A 12,402-nucleotide genomic window follows, 5' to 3' on the forward strand; every position below is an offset into this window, starting at 1 on the left:
CTACCTGTAATCCCATGTGCTTTAACATTTTAACTTTGCATATTAATCTGCTATGTGAGAGCTTGTCAAAAACATTCTGAAAGTCTAAATAAACCACAACCAGTTCTCCCTGGTCAACTCAACTAGTTACATCTTCAAAGAATTCTAGTAGATTTGTCAAGCATGAGTTTCCTTTCGTAAATCCATGCAGACTTTATCTGATTACACCACTGCTTTCCAAATGCGAGATTATGAAATCCTTGATAATGGACTCCAGCAACTTCCCTACTACCGACGTTAGGCTCACTGGTCTTTCGTCCCCTGTTTTCTCTCTTCCACCCTTTTTGAATAGTGAGGTTATATTTTCTACCCTCCAATCTGCGAGAACCATTCTCGAGTCCAAAGAAATTTGGAAAATAACCACAACTTCTTATATTGGGACTTACTACAATATACGGCAACTAGTGACATTTTCTAGGGTGATATTGATATATTGTGCCGTCTATGTTTTAGTCATTTTAACAGGCTAACAAAAATGCATGCTGACCTGATAAATTGATGGGAGTAGAATCATGTTATAATGCTCTGCCTTGCATCTCAATTTTTTGATATAATTCCATATATTGTCTTTCCCAAACTACATTTGCAAAATATAGAAAAAGATGGAAGTTAAAAATGCCAACATTTTTAAAGACATCAATTGTAGCCATTCCTGTTATTTATTAATTCCCAACCACCAAAGCAGCATCTTCAAGTCAAGGTGAGGTACAATCAGAGAACAGTGTAACTGGATTGAAGAATATCTGCAAAAGGTAGCTCTTTAAACCAGGGGAATGGTTTGAACTGGAAAGGTGCATGGTGTTGGGAATAGTATTAACTGGGAAGGTACATGGTGCTGGGAATAGTGTTAACTGGGAAGGTACATGGTGCCAGGAATGGTGTGAACTGGGAAGGTACATGGTGCCAGGAATGGTGTGAACTGGGAAGGTACATGGTGCCAGGAATGGTGTGAACTGGGAAGGTTCATGGGGCCGGGAATAGAGTTAACTGGGAAGGTACATGGTGCCATGAATGGTGTGAACTGGGAAGGTACATGGTGCCGGGAATGGTGTGAACTGGGAAGGTACATGGTGCCAGCATGAATGTGTGGGAGAGCTCTCCTCCAATTAGGTGGGAGGGGCTAGGTGGTGTGACTGGCGAGGGAATTAGATGTTCAGTGTAGACCAGAAGGTGGAGAAGAGGTTGAAGAAGCACATCTGCATGTAGTGAGGAGGTTTCTCAGCATGGATCAATGGGGAAGAGTGCCTCTGTGAACCTGGATCATGAGGTGGTGACAGCATGAGCAACGTGTGTTTTAAGTGACACAGAGGCAGAAAAAGGCCAATTCGAAGTATCTGTCAGCCTATTTAGGGAGCAAGGCGGCTCAGCTCCAGAATCTCGCAGGGCCCTTTTTTGTTATAGTTCACAGCGCAGTAACAGGCCATTCAGCCCGACTGCGAAATGGCCTCCCACTCCACCTCGCCCGACCACCATGACTTCATCCCCGCCCTCGGATCTAAAAAGTTCGAAAGGAATCAAGAGTCTGAAAGCCTTGCAATCCGAACCGATTGACTGCGTCGGACGATCCGGGGTAAAAAAAAAAACTCCCAATTTAAAAAAAAAAGGCATCGGCGCCATCGCAACTGAGACGTAGCAGGAGCGTCGACGGCGCCCCTCCCTCCCACCTTGGCGCCGTGTGAGGCGGCACCTTCCTCATCCCGAGCAGCGGGGGGCGCTGCGTGGGGAAGACCGGAGGGAGCACGTGACCCTTTCCCGCGTGCGGCCGACTCGAGGATAGGCGCGAGCGCGCTGGGGGAGGCCGAGAGAGAGGCCCCGACCCGTCAATCTCCACACACACATACACGGCCTTCAGCCGAAGCCCTTTTCCGCTGAGAGCAGTCCACCCTAACCCACTTCCCTAGAGTCTTTGACGTTAAATCCTGCCTTTAAAAGAAAATCGTTTTAAACCGCCCCTATCTCCCGTGTTATGGCGACCCTCCTTTGGCCTAGCCTCCTGTACGTAGCCGCCCTCCTCCGTTACTTGGCGGGGGCCAAGCTGAATGTCCCCAAGGTCCTGCTGCCTTACTCGGCCAACGTGAAGGCGAATTTTACCCTGGAGGCCGACGAGGGGTGTTACCAATGGTGAGCTGATTGTGCTTCTGGTCTGAGCAGGAGGAAGGCGGGGAGAGGGAGGCCGGCCGGGTGTCAAATAATTTCGTTCCTTGTGCTATCTGTCATCAACCACCTCATTGCACCGTGTGCTCGCCCACCCGACAGTTTCTGTGAGGTTTACTGCTTTGTTTTTGTTATAACTCCTATGCATATTGTTTTGTGACAATGTGGTAAACATAGGCGTGCATACTTGAATTAATGGAGAAACGGCTATTTTGCACTCTTATGAACTTTTCGTTGCAAGAATATACCTCATTTGCAAAATATCTGAAAGGACATGACAAACGTTTCAAAATGGTCATCACAGAAAGTGCAATGATATTCAGTTTTTCCAAATAGATCATGTTGCACTCTTGGTACTTCAATACAATTGTGATGCATATAATATTCACCGTATGCATTCAGTGTGATTCATACAGCCCAAAGGGTTCTATACAATTTATTATTTATCATAGAATTTACAGTGCAGAAGGAGGTCATTCGGCCCGTCGAGTCTGCACCGGCTCTTGGAAAGAGCACCCTACCCAAGGTCGACACCTCCACCCTATCCCCATAACCCAGTAACCCCACCCAACACTAAGGGCAATTTATCATGGCCAATCCACCTAACCTGCACATCTTTGGACTGTGGGAGGAAACCGGAGCACCCGGAGGAAACCCACGCACACACGGGGAGGATGTGCAGACTCTGCACAGACAGTGACCCAAGCCGGAATCGAACCTGGGAACCTGGAGCTGTGAAGTAATTGTGCTATCCACAAGGCTACCGTGCTGCCCTATACTATTATATAGGACATCACTGCAGGAGTTCCTCAGGGTAGTGTCCTACGCCCAACCATCTTGAGCTGCTTCATCAATGACCTCCCATCCATCATAAGGTCAGAAGTGGGGATGTTTGCAGATGACTGCACAATGTTCACAGTAAGAAGTCTTACAACACCAGGTTAAAGTCCAACAGAATGTTTCAAATCATTAGCTTTCGGAGCACTGCTCCTTCCTTAGGTGAAAGGAGCAGTGCTCCGAAAGCTAGTGATTTGAAACAAATCTGTTGGACTTTAACCTGGTGTTGTAAGACTTTTTACTGTGCTCACGCCAGTCCAATGCCGACATCTCCACATCATGCACAATGTTCAGCACCACTCGCGACTCATAATGAAGCAGTCCATGTCCAAATGCAGAAGACCACAACATCCAGGCTTGTGCTGACAAGTGGCAAGTTACATTCGTGCCACAAGTGCCAGGCAATGACCGTCTCCTACAAGAGAGGATCTAACCACTGTCCCATGACATTAAATGGCCTTGTCATTGCTGAATCCCCCACAATCAACATTCTAGGGGTTACCATTGATCAGAAACTGAACTGGACTAGCCATATTAATACTGAGGCTACCAGCGCCGGTCAAAAGCTAGGAATCCTATGGTGAGGAACTCACCTGGCCCTTTCCACCCCCCCCCCCCCAAAAAAAGCCTGCCCACCATCTACAAGGCACAAGTCAGGTGTCTAATGGAATACGCTCCACTTGCCTGGATGAGTGCAGCTCCAACATTCAAGAAGCTCAACATCCAGGATCAAACAGCCCACTCGATTGCTCCCCCTTCCACAAACATTCAAACTCTCCACCACCGACGACCAGTGGCAGCCGTGTATACCAACTACTTTTTAAAAATAAATTTAGAGTACCCAATTCATTTTTTCCAATTAAGGGGCAATTTAGCGTGGTCAATCCACCTACCCTGCACATCTTTGGGTTCTGGGGGTGAAATCCACGCAAACACAGGGAGAATGTGCAAACCACACGGACAGTAATCCAAAGGTGGGATTGAACCTGAAACTTTGCTGCCATGAGGCAGCAGTGCTAGCCACTGCCACCGTGCGGCCGAGTACCATCTACAAGATGCATTGCAATAACTCAGGTTGCTTAGACAGCACATTCCAAACCCATGACCACTACCATCTAGAAGGACAAGGGCAACAGATACCTGGAGATCTCACCGCTTGGAGGTTGTCATCCAAGTCACTCAACATCCTGACTTGGAAATATATTGCCATTCCTTCACTGTCACTGGAGCAACATCCTGGAACTCCATCCCTAACAGAACAGTGGGTGTACCTACACCTTAAGGACTCCAGCGGTTGAAGAAGGCAACTCACCATCTTCTGAAGGGCAACTAGGGATAGGCAATAAATGCTGGCGTAACCAGCGATGCCCACATTCCGTAAATGAATAAAAAATTCCCTCTCCTCGATGCACTTTGGTCAAAAGGTCTTAGACAGCGACAGTTCCTGATTGCATCTCTGGTGGCTGCCGAAAGTTTTAGTGCATTCCTCAGCACGTAGACCTGGCTTTGGAATGTGCTTGTCTAACAATTGATCAGGGACAACTCTGCACTGGAATACCAACAATTTCCGGGCAGACCAAAGAGTGTCTTTCGCAGAGCTGATGATCCTCCAGCAGCAGCTGATGTTTGTCTCAGTGGACATCCCCGGGAACAGCTCCTAGAGCACAGAACCCATCGTCACGAGGCTGCTTGGAATGACCTCAACAAAAAACACCACCTCTTCCAGGTTGCAAAAAGAGGAGAAGGCAGCTCCTAGTCATTGGGCATGGCACTTTGTATCTTGACATTTTGGGATTTGTTTTCTACTTTTGGATGCTGTTTCAAGCCAACCTCCTTGAACACGTTTTTGGTCACCTGACCTAATATCTTACATGGTTCTGTGTCAAATGTTTGTTTGATAATCATCCCTGTAAAGCACTTTGGGATATTTTATTACATTGAAGGTGTAAATGTAAATTGTTGATCACTGATTTCTTAATTATTTTCATTGCATTTTGAAGCTGCTTGAGAACATGGATTCTTTTGAAGGTTTGGTTTTTGTGAGAGACTGGTCATGTTTAGAACACACTAGAGATACTGAAATAAATTAGACTGATCAAAATAAGTATCTCACATAGGCATGTGCTGAACTTGGACATGATCATTCGGCTCTAGGACAGAAATTTCCGAACACATTTTCAAGATTTATTTCAACTTTTTCATAATGCAAAAACAACCCCAAACAAACAAAGAACCTCCCCCCCCCCCCCCCCAACCCCTCCCCCTCCCTCAGCCGGCAACGGTAACCAACTCCCAAAAGTGCATGGTGAACAAACCTCAACAATTGTAGAACCCCTCATTTGCCACCACCCCCTCCCCAAGAGCAAACTTCACCCTTTCCAGGGTCAAAATCTCAAGCAGGTCCCACCGCCACACCGAGGCAGAGGGTGGAGAAGCTGACCTTCACCTCTGAAAGACCCCACCCCCCCCCCTACGATTAATCAGCGAGGCGAAGTCTAAGACATCTGCCCCGGCATCCGTCTGCAGACCGACACCGGAGATGGGTTCTGGGGACCGAGCTCCAGATCCACATGTAACACCTCCGGGTTTGTACTAACACCGTCCTCCAAAACCTTTCCAGCTTTGGGCAGGCCCAAAACAGATGGAACGTGGTTCACGTGCCCCCCCCCCCCCCCCACCACCACCACCACCACACCCCTGCTGACTTCATCGTCCCCACAAAACTAGTGAAATTAAACTTCTGAAGTCCTGCCCAATCCTTGGTCACCTGCACCCCAAAATACCTAAAATGTGTTGCCGCTAAGCAGAATGGCAGCCCACGCCGTTGCCTTCCCTGCCTGCATCCCCCCCACTTCTCTCCTTCATCTCCTGCTCCCCCACCGCCTCCTCCAACCCTACCCTTCCTCTCCCAGCTCAGAAACTAGCCCATCCAGAAATTCACTCATCTCCCGCTCCTCCTCCAGCAGCTCCAATCTATATAGCTCCCTACAAAATTCTTCAAATACTTTATTGATCTCCAGAGCCAGTATCGGCTACCATGCCTCATCCCATACCCGAATGATCTGCGCCGCGGCCTCCCTCTGGAGCTGACTGGCAAGCATACGTCCTGCATTGCCCTTCTCAATTGACGCACTGATTTCCCTGTGGACAATAGATCGATCCTCGCTTGCAACTCCTTCCTCTTTGCCAGGAGACGCGGGTCCCCATCATACCTTTCCACCTCAAAATCTCCTCTATCAGTCTTTGGCGTTCCCTCCTTATTCTCCCTATCCACCTTAGCCGTAAACAAAATCACCTTCCCCTCACTACCACCTTCAGAGCCATCCAAACCACAGACCGCGAGACCTCCCCCGTGCAATAAAACCCCACATACTCCTCGATCATCTTCCCAATCTTGACACAGAATCTCTGGTATGCTAATAACCCCACATCCATTCTCTATCCCGGCCTCTGGACCACCCCCTTCTCCAAAACCACGGGCGGGATTCTCCAATCCCACGGCAGAGTGTCCACGCCGTCGCGTTCACCTCCAGGACTAATTCTGGCCTCTACAGGGGGCCAGCGCGACGCTGGAGAGGTTCGCGCCGCTCCAGCTGCCGATCCCGGCGTAAACTGCGCCGCGGGATCTGCGCCGGTGCCACCGCGCTCCTGCGCAGTGGCCTCCTTCAACGCGCCGGCCCCGACGCAACATGGCGCAGGACTACAGGGGCCGGCACGTAGGAAAGGAGGCCCCCATCCAGAGGCCGGCCCACCGATCAGTGGGCCCCGATCGCGGGCCAGGACACATCGGAGGCCCCCCCTCCCACAGGCCGCCACCCGACCCTTCAACGCTGAGGTCCCGCCAGCCTAGAGCAGGTTAGAACTGCGCCGGTGGGACTCAGATCTTTTCTTACGGCCCATCTGGGCCGGAGAATCGGCGGGCCGGCTGCGTAGAGCGGCCTGCGACCGGCGCCGCGCCAACCACGCCGGCGTCCACGGGTCCACTCCCATCTCCCTCATGAGCCCAGCCAATGCTTTTGCGCACCCCCATCCCCCCACCTACCTGGGCCAGTACTTGTCCACCTTGGGCTCCAGCACCACATTCTAGTCCCACCTACTATCAACTCATGGGTATCCAAATCCATGATGGCACCGAGTACCCTCTTCACAAATCTCACATCGTCCCAGTTGGGGGCCATATACACTCGCCAGTGCTACCAATCTCCCCTCTAGCGCACCTGTCACTATCGCGTACCTGTCCCCTGATCAGCCACCATCTGAAACCTCACCTTTGATGCGACCATCAATTCACGCGAAACCAAGAGTAGAAGTAAACTGTGGCTTTAATCAACTAGAACAGTGCCTGCCTGCGACTGGTCTGCTAGTGAGAACTGCCTACAGGGCTACTGATCTTTATACCTCCCCTCAAGGGATGGATTAAAATAGCTTTTAAGTTTAAGCAGAACTTGTTGGCAGTTGGAGACAGGACACTGGGGAGTGAACAGCGCTGGACAGAACAAGGGAGCTGCAAAGAAGCAAGCTTCCTAAGGAACAAGTTACTGTTCGGATAACCAGGGAAAGTTAGACAATTGCAGTCACCAGATTTAAAGTGGAACGGCAGACTTCAGAGGTAAATCAAGAGTTAAAACAAATGTGAGCAGTTTGTAGAGCACTTGAGACAAAGAAACCTTAAAAGGGTTAGTGTAAATCCTGGACTTGATTCACTGTTAAAAGTAGAAGGGACCCTGGACTAGATTTTGGAATGCAAACTGCTAGGAAAAGCTTTATTATGCGAAAAGGTTTTAAAGCCTGTTTTTTGGGAGTGGGGTTTAGAAACTCTCATGTAACAATCATCTGGGGGGATTCTGAGGAGAAAACCACAAACACTAACTTGGGTTCCAAGCAGAGCGCGTGCATTTAGTCATCTTGTGTGGGTTAAAGAGACGTGTGCTAATGACACCGTTGTGGCTTAAGTAGTACGTTGCACTTCCGGTTGCGGCGATGCGGAGCTAAGCCGCACATTTCGGCGGCTCACGCTAGAACGGACTTTTGGGCTCTCCGGAGGAGCCCCAACGGAAATCTTTTGACCGATTCCCGTGTGGGAAGGTGAGAGCAAGGTCCCCCTTCCGTTGTGTATGGAGGGACCAGAAGTGGAACGGGGGAAAAAGTGGCTTTGGAGCAGCGGCAGAAATGAGGGGGGAAAACAAGATGGCGGAGATTGAGCAGCATGGGGGCCGGACCAGCAGGAGTTTCTTAGGCGCTGCATGGAGGACCTTAAAAAGGAGGTGCTGGCGCCAATGCTGACGGCGAACGAGGGGCTGAAGGAGATCCAGAAGGCCCAGGAGGTAGAGCTCCGAGAGGTGAGGGACAAAACCAACGAGGACGAGATCTTGGGCCTGGCGGTGAAGATGGAGGCGCACGAGGCACTGCACAAGAGGTGGGCCGAGAGATTCGAGGTCCTGGAGAACAGGTCGAGGAGGACGAATCTCCGGATTCTGGGTCTCCCTGAAGGGGTGGAGGGGGCCGACGCCAGGCGTATGTGAGCTCCATTCGCTAATGGGTGCGGAGGCCTCTCCGAGCCCCCTGGAGTTAGAAGGAGCTTACCGGGTCCTGGCGAGGAGACCCAAGGCCGGCGAGCCGCCGAGGGCGAGAGTGGCGAGGTTCCATCGTTTCGTGCACAGAGAGAGTGTCCTGAGATGGGCCAAGAAAGAGCGGAGCAGCAGATGGGAGAATGCGGTGATCCGAGTCTACCAGGACTGGAGCGCGGAGGTGGCAAAGAGGAGAGCTGGCTTCAACCGGGCCAAGGCGGTGCTGCATAGAAAGAGGGTGAGATTCGGAATGCTGCAGCCAGCGCAACTGTGGGTCACATATCAGGATCGACACCACTATTTTGAAACGCCAGAAGTGGCTTGGACCTTTATCCAAACGGAAAAATTGGACTCAAACTGAGGGTCTGTGGTTGTGGGGGAGGTGTTGATTGTATACAGGGTTGTAAATATGGGTAAAGAATGTATCACGGGTGGGACGATGGATGGGGATGGGGGAAGAGTTTTGATGGGGAGACTGTGAGCAATGTGGGCGCCGGTGCTGGAGGGAGGTGAGAGCCAGGGATGGGGGAATTGGGATAAGGCCGCAACAGGAACTGCGGGATGGGGGGGGTGGGGTGGGGTGGAGGAGCGCAAGGAGGAGGAGGGATTTCCACACGGGGGGGGGGGGGGGGGGTTCAATGGGAAGCAGGAGTCAGCTGACTCACAGAAGTATTATAGGGGGAGCAAAAGAGCTAGATCTGGATCGGGGGGGGGGGGGGGGGGGAAATAGGGTTGCTGCTGCATTGGCCGAGGGGTGAACTGAAAACGGAAGAGGTGGTCGGGGCGGGGGTTCCCCGTCTGGGGGACTGGAGGGTGTGGGAGGCGCGGGCACGGGACTGGCCTAAAATAGGAGATGGCTAGTCGGCAGGGGGTGGGAAGCCCCCCAATCCGGCTGATCACGTGGAATGTGAGGGGCCTAAATGGGCCGGTTAAGAGGGCCCGAGTATTCGCGCACTTCGAGGGACTGAAGGCAGACGTGGTCATGCTCCAGGAGACATATCTGAAGGTGGCAGATCAGGTCAGGTTAATAAAGGGATGGGTAGGACATGTATTCCATTCGGGGTTGGATGCGAAGAATAGAGGGGTGGCAATACTGGTGGGGAAACGGGTGTCGTTTGAGGCCAGGAACATAGTAGTGGACAATGGAGGTCGATACGTGATGGTGAGCGGTAGGTTACAGGGGACGTGGGTGGTATTGGTAAATGTATACGCCCCGAACTGGGACGATGCTGGATTCATGAAGCGTATGTTGGGGCATATTCCGGACCTGGAGGTAGGAAGCTTGATAATGGGAGAAGATTCCAATACGGTGTTGGATCCAGCACTGGATCGCTCCAGATCGAGGACCGGAAAGAGGCCGGCTGCGGCCAAGGTGCTTAGGGGGTTTATGGACCAGATGGGGGGAGTGGATCCGTGGAGATTTGCCAGGCCTTTGGCCAGAGAATTTTCTTTTTTCTCCCACGTACACAAAGCCTACTCCCGGATAGATTTTTTTGTTCTGGGCAGGGCATTTATCCCGAAAGTGGAGGGAACGGAGTATTCGGTCATAGCCATTTCAGACCACGGCCAACACTGGGTGGAACTAGATTTGGGAGAGGGGAGGGACCAACGCCCACTGTGGCGGTTGGATGTGGGACTGCTGGCAGACGAGGAAGTGTGCGGGAGGGTCCATTGAAAGGTATTTGGAGGCCAACGACAACGGGGAGGTGCAGGTGGGAGTAGTATGGGAGGCGCTGAAGGCGGTGGTCAGGGGAGAGTTCATCTCTATCAGGGCTCATAGGGAGAAGAGAGAGGGCAGGGAGAGGTTAGTGGGGGAGATTTTAAGAGTGGACAGGAGATATGCAGAGGCTCCTGAAGAGGGACTACTCAGGGAGAGGAGAAGTCTCCAGACGGAGTTCGACCTGATGACCACAGGGAAGGCAGAGGCACAGTGGAGGAAGGCACAGGGGGTGATGTATGAGTATGGGGAGAAGGTGAACGGATGCTGGCACATCAGCTCCGTAAGAGGATGGCAGCGACGGAGATAGGTGGAGTCAAGGATGGAAGGGGAACTACGGTGCGGAGCGCGGTGAAAGTAAATGAGGCATTTAAGGCCTTCTATGAGGAGTTGTACAGACCCCAGCCCCCAGCGGGAGAAGAGGGGATGCGACGATTCTTGGACCAACTGAGGTTACCGAGGGTGGAGGAGCAGGAGGTGGCTGGTTTGGGGGCGCCAATTGGGTTGGAGGAGCTGATTAAAGGACTGGGGAGCATGCAGGCAGGGAAGGCCCCAGGACCGGATGGGTTCCCGGTTGAGTTCTATAGGAAGTACGTAGCCCCGTTGCTGGTGAGGACTTTCAATGAGGCAAGGGAGGGGGGACCCTGCCCCCGACAATGTCGGAGGCGATGATCTCTTTGATCCTGAAGCGGGATAAGGACCCACTGCAATGTGGGTCGTACAGGCCGATCTCGCTCCTCAACGTGGATGCTAAGTTGCTGGCAAAAGTGCTGGCTACGAGGATCGAGGACAGTGTCCCGGGGGTGATTCATGAGGACCAGACGGGATTTGTAAAGGGCAGGCAGCTAAACACCAATGTGCGGAGGCTCCTCAACGTGATTATGATGCCATCGGTGGAGGGAGAGGCGGAGATAGTGGCAGCTATGGACGCGGAGAAGGCCTTTGACCGCGTAGAGTGGGAGTATCTCTGGGAAGTGTTGCGGAGGTTTGGGTTCGGGCGAGGGTTTATTTTGTAAGGGCCACGAAGAATCCAGCACGAGTATAACAGCAGCAGCAGATCTCCTAATGGGCCGGAGACTTTGCACCCGCTTTAGTATGGTTTTCCCGGACATTGGCGCAAAAGTACGCCGCACACAAGAACGGCAGGGACAGGGATTTACTGCACACTCCTTCCTGCTGGTTCCTAAACTGGCCCGCTGTATTTATACTTGGAGTTTACTAATGGTTTCTCTGCCCCCCTCATTGGGGAAGCTCATACTCCCACAGGATTGTGGGATTGTCATTAGTCCCCAGCCAATGGTTAGCAGGCAGGTTATAACATCCCTCCCCCCCCCCCCCCCCAAAGTCCAAGGAATCCACCGAAGACCCTGGCGAAGGAGGGCGTCGGACTCGTTTTGCCGCAGGCCGCACACCATTTGCACGCGGCGCTGAATCAGGCGGCGTGTAACAAGACGGAGACTGGCGCTCCCGTGATGAACGGCGTAATGGTTGTACATCCACGACCCGTGGACCCGAGGATTCCCCCTCTGATGCGTCCTGTGTCTCCATCTCGGAGTCAGAGTCTGCTGCCTCCGTCATGTCAGCGTCTCTATCTCCATTTGGTTCTGTAACGATCTGCGCAGGCTTTGAGTGAGGCACCAGTGGAAGATTGTGAGGACTACCTTCCCTTGTCTCTGGTCTCTGCGGCTGTAGAAATGAGCTCCGGGGGCGGGGAATCTTTTGAGGGGATAGTCTTCTGGACCGAACGTGGTCTACATCTTTGCGCTGGAGACGACCCTGGGCTTGCACCTAGTAAGATATAGGGCCCGTTTGGCGGAAAATTACGCCAGGAACCCACTGGGCACCACCAGCAAAATTCCGAACGAACACTGGGTCACCGGGCGCAAACTGCCGAATCGGCCGATGCCGAGAAAATCCCTGTCCCTGCCGTTCTTGTGTGCGGCGTACTTTTGCGCCAATGTCTGGGAAAACCATACTAAAGCTGGTGCGAAGTCTCCAGCCCATTAGGAGATCTGCGGGAGCTACCCCAGTCACCGCATGGGGGGTGGTCCTATACGTAAACAAAAAGCGAGCCAGTCTCGTGTCCAT

General features: G+C 52.1%; 1 protein-coding gene across 1 annotated transcript in view; it reads left to right on the forward strand.

Moving 5' to 3' along the window:
* Positions 1-1,806: 1,806 nt before the first annotated feature.
* The window catches only part of LOC140387123 (nuclear pore membrane glycoprotein 210-like), a 227,860-nt gene continuing 217,264 nt past the window's right edge, over positions 1,807-12,402 (forward strand). The window contains exon 1 of the mRNA XM_072470134.1: positions 1,807-2,160. Within this exon, the coding sequence (XP_072326235.1) occupies positions 2,006-2,160 (155 nt within the window). The 5' untranslated portion in view covers positions 1,807-2,005. The remainder of the gene's footprint in view (positions 2,161-12,402) is intronic.

This window comes from Scyliorhinus torazame, chromosome 12 (genome assembly GCF_047496885.1).
Source record: "Scyliorhinus torazame isolate Kashiwa2021f chromosome 12, sScyTor2.1, whole genome shotgun sequence".
Lineage (NCBI taxonomy): Eukaryota > Metazoa > Chordata > Chondrichthyes > Carcharhiniformes > Scyliorhinidae > Scyliorhinus > Scyliorhinus torazame.